The 8,721-nt window shown below is 36.3% G+C and overlaps 1 protein-coding gene across 7 annotated transcripts in view; it reads right to left on the reverse strand.

Annotated features, from left to right (window-relative positions):
• git2a (G protein-coupled receptor kinase interacting ArfGAP 2a) overlaps positions 1-8,483 on the reverse strand; it is a 51,987-nt gene extending 43,504 nt beyond the window's left edge. For 6 of the 7 annotated variants that reach the window (XR_015490605.1, XR_015490606.1, XM_087252901.1 and 3 more), the window contains exon 1: positions 8,080-8,483. Coding sequence is in view for 5 of the 7 variants with exons in the window: in XM_087252901.1 (XP_087109027.1) it covers positions 8,080-8,161 (82 nt within the window). In the remaining 2 variants the exon portion in view is untranslated. 7 annotated transcript variants of the gene reach the window in all.
• Between the last annotated feature and the right edge of the window lie 238 nt (positions 8,484-8,721).

The following is an 8,721-nucleotide window of genomic DNA, read 5'->3' on the forward strand; positions in this document are numbered from 1 at the left end:
CTTCGAGTTCATGCCGTTATCCTCGGCCTGCGGGAGTGCCGCAAAATGGATATAATACACATGGATGAAAGCAAATTAAATTATATTTATCTATGCATGAAAAAAAATGCATTATGGATTACGGATGCATTAAGGTCCTTTCAGAGGAGAGGCGGATGGAGGACTCGCCGCCCGCACATGAAGGTTAAGTTTTCCATGTTTTTGTTCAGTTGAGCGCGGCGCAGCTTCAGGTCTTATCATCACAAAAGTGATCATCAACAGTGTCACATTTGTATTTGCTAAAATCTAACACAATGTTGCGCTTGGCATATGTGTTTATTGTTTTCTGATGAGAGTTTCATTTTAGACATGGCTGCGGCGAGTCGGCAATAGCCTATTGCTCTAATATTAAATAGCCTATTTGACCTAAAACTTTTCACTGAGCTCAGTAAAATGTTTTTTGATAAGTTATTAATAAAATTGTTCAATAATCATTTAATGCCAAAACGGATGGTAAAATACAGGCTGCAATTTAGTTTAATGTAGGCTAGTTTAAATAAATAAATGAAATATTTTAATAGCCTATATAAATAAATACAAGCCTAACATTTTTTTAATAAAAGAAATAGGTTATTTTCTGAATAATGTGCATGTCCGTGTTTATCATCCCATCGAATTAAACACAAATAAAACAAGTAGGCTATGTATATTTCGTGTTTTTTAAGTATATAGGCCACCTTAAAACTTAAATAGGCTAATAATAACAGATATAAAAGATAAATAACTTGTTTTGTGAAAGTAAGAGAGAATCTTGCAAGAGTGCTGTTATAAAGGAGTCTCAAATTACTAACGACCGCAATGTTTTTTTTTTTTGGGGAAAAATCGATTTATTGAACTTGTTTGTTAATTAAATCCAGATTTGTTATTCAGTCTATTATTTTTATGCAACAAAGCAAAAGCAATCGAAACAATTCAATTTTATCTTAAAGTGTAGGTCAAGTGATGTTAATCTAAACAGCTGAAGCTGTCATAATATTTGTAGTAAATTTTTTATTAATTATGATGATTAAAAATAATAATACTGTTCATTTTATTCAATAATGCAATTAAAACATGTAATATGTCTACATTAATGTGAAACGAGCTAAATATCATCTTTAAAATCATCATAGGTCTCGGCTCCTGGTGATATCTTTGTCTATCTTTGATACACGATACTATCGTCTATCGGCACAACCCTAGAACCAACACAGAGTTAACTGAGAAGTGACCCAAACAGCTGTCAATCACAGAATGATAATTTCCATTTTTTGAGTCACGCAGATTAAATTGTCTGTATTTTTTGCATAGATTTTCAGTGACTTATGGCTCTGTGTAGTGAACGGTGCTCCATAAGCTTGCTTTCTGCAGGTAAAATGTGTAAATATTGAACGTCCTATCCAACATATAGTTTAAATGATCACACTATCATAATACAATTAACTATCACAACCTGCAAACCACTTCTAGGTCACGACCCGGCAGCTGAGACCTCGATCACTCAGAGATCTCCCACTACACTAAACTCAGCGACCCAGACTTAGTCACTGCTCAAACATCAACACTTGCTACTGGCACTAGTCCACCCCATACCAAGGCAGTTTTTTAATAGAGTCGTGATGCCAAATCAGTGAAAGCATGGCCAACCACACTGGACCGATGACTAATGTGTCTGAGCAGCCAGAGACGTGCTCATTATTTTCAGCATCGCACCCCTTCCCCCTCAACTTTTCCCCAAGAGTAGATTTCGGCCAACTTGTGATGTCACTTCCTTCAGAAACAACGATGCGAGTCAGCACTAGAATGTGTTAGAATTCCCCAAGAAAAGAGAGTGCTGACTGAAAATTTATTTACTACACTGACTACACTATTTGGAATTAAACATGATGCATCAAATGTATTGTACTAGTAGCCATATATGGGTAAATACAATTTACACAAGGCCATAAAATGTATCAGCACTGCATTAAGGAATGTTTCAAATCTATAAGGCAAATGTTGATACGGTCAAACCTCAGCCCTATTTTACCTCGGTATACAGTATTACAGTGGATAATAAAAAAAATGACGGAAGGCTCAGACAGCGTCACCAAACTTGGTATGTGCCTAAGCCATTCAGAAAATACCAAACACTAATACTTCAACCATAACAAAATAACATGCACAACAATATTAACAACTTCATTAGTAATAAAAGGCAGTTTATAAAAAAGTGCAAATACAACAGTCAGACAGAATTAAATTAACATAAATATCCAGAACAGTTTTCGCGCAGAGACAAACACACACACACAAATTATAAAATTCAATTGTACAGTGTCCTTAAAGGATTTTTTTCCACTGTGTGCAAAGGATACAATTTCCTTCACCACGTATTTTGTCATTGCATTAGTACAGGTTTTCCAACAGACACTGTCCCTTTAGTACTTTATTTTCACGAAGGCCCCCATTATCATCGGCTGTGTATTAGCGGAGGACCTAGATGTCGTTCGTTGGTCCTGAATCAGGAGGCGTTGAAATTGTTGCACTGAACTCAGGTCCATCCTCACAGCAGTAAGTGGATGGTAGTTTCATCATGTACGCAACCTTACAGCTGCTTCACAGCGCATATGGACAGCAGAAGCAGCGAGCAGACGTTTGCCTTTTCACACCGACTGCTCATCGGTAGCTGCTGCGTAAATCAATCTATCTGTCTATTCTGTCTAGCTATCTATAAAAACTCTTTTTTTTAACTTTTCATCTACACCCAGGCCCGCAGCAACTTCCTCCTATATGCCGTTTCCTTAGCCTGCAACTTTTTATTTTACAAAATATATAGATCATAAAGAACTGTATTCTTCTCAAGCTCTAAAAGGAGTGCCATTCATGTCTTTTCAGGTGCACTCAGTCAGAAGACAATCGCCGGTGATAACATGTCATTTTGTTTTTGATTGTCAGGATGATGTAGGCCTATAGTTATAATATAGTTATATTTATAATGACATTTATACATGACCAAAGTAGTGTGCAACTTAAGCAAAACTAATACTAAAATTGTTTTAAATTTGGTTTTGTAGTTCAGGACCAAAAAAATATTTGTTGCCGTTTTAATCGTTTCAGTTCATTTGATTAAATGTATAAAAATCAGTGGATATTATTGAATATCGATACATTTATTGGGTAAAATTACTACTTTTTACTGTCATTCTATGTGTCTTTGGTCATTGTCACTTTAATTGAGCACGAGCAGCGTGGCAAAAATAGCGCCGAAACTATCACGGCACTGCTGCTTCAGAAACGCTCACGCCTCGCACTGACGAGATGCTTCCGTGTGCAGTATGTACGCTCTAATCTGTTAACATGGACGCAGAAAAAACACGTTTGCGGTGTGAAACAGGCTTTAGGTTTGAGGTATTTCACCTTTTTGTTGCACAATTTGCATCCATATTTACCACCTCTCCCTTCTCATAAATAAATTCTATTTAATATTCAATAGTTTCCTATATAAGTGCATTGTTTTTATAACGGTATAGCAATATTAAAACTGATATTAAAGCTATTTTAGCTTTTTAAAGCTATTTTTATAGTATACTGCAGTATACTATAGTACCTTATTACCGCCAAAGCCTAAAATCTATTATTATTAATAGTAGATTTTGTTTGGAAATTTTTTTTATTAAATACACTTTAAAAAAAACAGTGTTTTGTGCAACTTGCCGTATGACCACAAAAAGAGGAAATAATGAAAAAAGTTAATTACCCTAGATGACCAGCAATTTGAGCAAAGTCTAATTTTCGAGCTGTTGTTGATTGTAAAAATATATAGGCTATGCAAATTCAATAGTGGTTTCATACGTGGCGCTTTTTTAAAAAGACTTAAAAACTAGAGTAATTCATTATATATTCATTGTTTACACAAGGGTTTTCAATATTTTATTCGCCACAGACCTGCAAATATGATCATCCTTACCAGAGAATAGCACTGTATTCATCCACTTACATGTTAATTCACTCATTTTATGCATACATGCATTTATTTTAATCCAATATGTATTCACATGATTGCGTCAATCAAAAAGGCCTGTCAAACCTCTTCCTTAAAAACGATAAAATTACATATAAATTAAAACAGAACAGATAAATTAATGATCACATTTAAAATGTATTTAGCATTCAGGAAATGTGAAAGAATAGATATTTATTAAAGCATGAAACTCACAGCCCATATTAATATTCTTTACTTTCAAACTGTAACAGGTTGATTCTACCTCAAACAGGCTGCTTCAGCCAGAATGAAGTTAGCCAAAATTTAATAATAAAAACAAACAGACACAGACGAAACAATAACAATAAAACATGCTGCGTGGATTTCTCTTTTGACAAAGCTGATGCTGGGGTTTCAGGGACAGGTTGGCATAGCTCGCCCATGTTTCAATCAATCCTGAAATTTTTAAAATATGAGATACTGTACCAGAATAACCAGTATAACCATTACTAATTCTTTTCAAGCAGTGATTGGCCATTATGTTCACATGCTCAAGAGAAATGCCTATGACTGGCTACAATGATCATTGCATCAATTCCACTATAAATTATCTATACCAAGCACTTACGTACATAGACATGAGAGGGTTTAAAAGCCATATCAATCAGCTCAACCTTGCAGATATATGGAATATCTGCTGACAGACCACGCTTTCAGAACGCTTTTAGAGTTATAACCATGCTGAGATCTGGCTGTGTGTATGTGATGTCGGTCATCATCATTCAAGCAGCCAATTGTGTCTTTGATTTATTAAATAAATTATTTATTCATTGTTTAACTTATTTTTACATTATATTCTCATTTCTCCTCAATAAGCACTCTCGTGCAGCTCCATGTGGGTCCGTGGACCACAGTGAAAAAGACTCTAAGTTACACCATGACATTTCATGACTTTCTTTATTTTATTGAAAACAAATAGCACCAGTTTACCATAATTAAAGTAACACAAAATATTTCAAATGATTTATTTTTTAATATTAATTATAATACCTCATTACCACTTATAAATCAGGGAGTAAGCTAAAGGAAAATGATAAATAATGATAATAATGGTGCATTATTATCTGAAATTAATGGTGACTTTTTATCCAGCAATATAAAATACTATTAAAAGACAAATTATTAATAAATAAATATAAGAATACTATAAGTAAACCTATAACATAAAGTAACACATACTGCAGCTGATTACCAGGTTTTTGCATTATAATTTATGACCAGCCCAGACAATATTATATTGTAATTATTGTTCCAACATATTTAATATATTCATAACAGTTATTTTGTTAAACTGCAGAGTTAAATCTGAGGTTTAGGATTACAAGTGTGAACGGATGTTAAATGAGGAAACATCCTGAATGCATCTCTCTCCCCATTAAGCTCAATGCAGACACCACTTATTAAGTTAGCGATCAACTTGTGTTTCCCAGCCCGTGTGAGGGATATATAGCTCCACAACTGCATCACTCAGACAGAAACATGAGCTATCTAAATTAAAAACCGATCCACTGATAAGCAGAGAGCAGCCTAGAAGCAAAAGTCACTTCCCTTCAAACACAGGAAGTGTCACACAACAGCTGCAAAGAGGCCAAGGGCCAGAATCAAGCACCTGGCGTAAGCATCGCTCCCCAATTACCCTCATTCTCCCCCCTTCTCCATTCTGTCCAAGCCAAGCGCTACTCTCCTCCCCATCAAGTGCTGCAGTGGCTAAAATAAAACCCACTGCTGAATGACTAAAAATATTCACCCTAACAACAACTGCCAATGATACTGACATGCTGAGGGCAGGCCAGGCCAGCTGGTGACTGATGCGCAACAAATCAAGAAGAATCAATATTAAGAATGAGGAGAAAACTCAACCAGCAAACATAAACAAACTACAGGATAGGACGCGCGGTTTGGCCTAAAATCCAAATCTCGATAAATTGAGCGTTTTAACTCGATAACGATTAATGAACTATTATTTAATTTATTTATATTATGTTTTTGCCGTCACAGCTCACTGACAAGTTTTGTACAAGCTTACATATCACAAGTGTGAGATTTTGAGGATTACTTGATTGTAAAATAACTGAAGTAAATACACACGATCTACGATTAAATACTGAACATCAACGCTGAACAACTGAAAGAGAAAAAGTAGTGTTTAATTTCTGAATGTTTAAAAACAAATTTGAAATTTATATCTTTTCAGTTGCTTTTTTGACTAACACTTACTGCATTTTAACAGTAAGAAGCTACGATATAGAATATTGAGCTGAAGCTTGACTACAAAATTAAAATCGCAAATCAAATCAAAATCGCAAATTATGTTAAAAAAAACTGCTATTAGATATTTTCCCCAAATCACACAGCCCTAATTAGGATTCATACTTATTATATTATTATGATATTATACTTGTGCCAATTGCATGTGTACAGTCCAGCGCAGCCATCGCATACCTGCGCACCGCTCAAAAAAAGTACTCATTTGTCACAAAGATGCCTAGCGCAAGCTTTGTGATTGGTCGGTTTGGTAGTGGTGACAACGGTGAGCGGCACAGAGAGCCGCGTTTTAGGCTATAGCAGCGTTCGAGACCTGCGCTGCGCTAACCCGTGATGCCCCCGCAAGAGAAGTCATGAATGGGAGTGAAGCAACGCAACTGACGCAGGTAGGTCACATGACCATGACAAAATGGCAAATGTAGTACGTCTGAATTCCATTCATACTTCTTACATTCAAACTGTATAGAACTTATTTTTCTAACGGCCACTGAGTTCGTTTAAATTCAAATGCAGTACCTACTGAGTAGTAGGTGGTTTCGAACGCAGCCTACGTGTTTTTTTTATTGCGGGCGTTCCGCACAGTTCGGTTGCACAATTCTGATTGGACAGAACGAAAGTGTGCTCACTCAATTGGCTATTAAGACTGTCACACAAAGACGGCAATCACGCATTTGCTCTGGGGGCAGGGAAATTATATAATACATACATTTGTGTGTATATACTAATACACATATTAGCCTTAAAAATTAAAATAAAATCGCGATTTGATTACAATTAATCGCACAGCCCTAATCATAATGTAATAAGTGTAATTCAGCCCTCATGTGACTCCACACACGGTAGGGAAAGCCATTTGAAAAAATTGACCTGGAAAAATGTGATCGATTTTAGGTTCTGGATGTCGATTACTTTTTAATTAATCACCCAGCACAGGGACAGTTCACACAAAAACTTAAGTCATTGTTTAGTTCCCTTTCATTTACTCAAAATCTGTTGTGTTTCTTTCTTCTGTTGAACAAAAACAAAGATATTTTGAAGAAAAATGGAAAATAGTAGAGGTCCATGGTTAGTAGTTTTCAACATTCTTCAAAATATCTTGTTTTGTGTTAAACAGAACTTGCATATCTTGTAACTGTCTGTGTTTCACAGAACACACAGATAAACAGTATATTTTATATAATTAAAATGAAGGCCTGTGAAATTGTTTGCTACAATTTTCTACAACAGCAGCAATATTTTTCATCTTCTGTGCAGTCTGTGGAGGTCAAACATCTGATGTAATGCTTCATAGTCATTAAATTTTGGGTACTGCATGAGATGATGATTATGGTCACTTGCTAGTAACAAAACATGTCCACAACATCAAGAAAACTTAGAAGATGTATAACATTTCTCATGGAATTCACTTCTAGGAGCAATAAAGTGTATTCACCTCTAACAGGAAATAAAATGAAAGCATCACAACTGTCAACACTCTGTCTATAACCTCAAAACAAACACACTTGGCAGCAGGCAGCATGTTTGAGCACCCAATTATGATGTCCAAAATGATGACTAGGTAGGCAGGTCACTAGCTTTTGGGACACAGCACATCATGCTCCAAAACATACATTTACGACCCATTCATACCCTCAGTCTGCTTTAAACGCACCCACAGCATTGCTGTAAAACCTCAACCACACATTTTAATAGCTCAATGTAGTCAATAAATTCAGAAACATCGGCTGGTGTTTCCGTACAAGTTCTGTATTTGAATAAAAATCTCTACTCACCTGAAGTGCTGCAGTCCGCACAAACTTCACTATTTCGCAGCCGTTTCGACATCCTTGTCTCCGTTAGCGTGGGTATGACCATGTATTATCGAGCCAGAATCGTCCAGGGATATATTTAAAGCATGCACCGATTTGACATAATGACTGGATCCGTTTAGAAGTGTTGTATCACTAAACGTGGATCTCATGCCCGAAGAGGACGCACGAACGGAGGAAAGAAACGCATCTGCACTGGCTGCTGCAACGATATGTGAAATTATGTATATCGGGCTGTTCTAGCTGTAAATGAGGACAGACGAGTCAAGCAGAGGAGCCTCGGTCATGATGCGTTAAAAACTACACTACGGAAATACTTGCCAGCAACCCATCAGATAGCGGTAGACTGCCATCTGCCCTCCTAGACCACACATTATAGTTTATGGTGGCGATAAATCAGCTTTCTGGCGCTGCCTGACACACAGTGGACAGACGCGTCATTGCAACGAGTGAGACGCTTTATCCATTTATACATATATTCACTGGCTGTGTGCGGCGCTTAGATATCTCATTCTGAAAACTTAATTATTCTTTATGTTTGGAAAATCCGTATAAACGCAAATTAGCTAGACAGCGTTAAAACATGTAGGACGCGATCTTCATAAC

This window comes from Danio rerio, chromosome 5, assembly GCF_052040795.2.
Source record: "Danio rerio strain M-AB ecotype USA chromosome 5, GRCz13ab, whole genome shotgun sequence".
Lineage (NCBI taxonomy): Eukaryota > Metazoa > Chordata > Actinopteri > Cypriniformes > Danionidae > Danio > Danio rerio.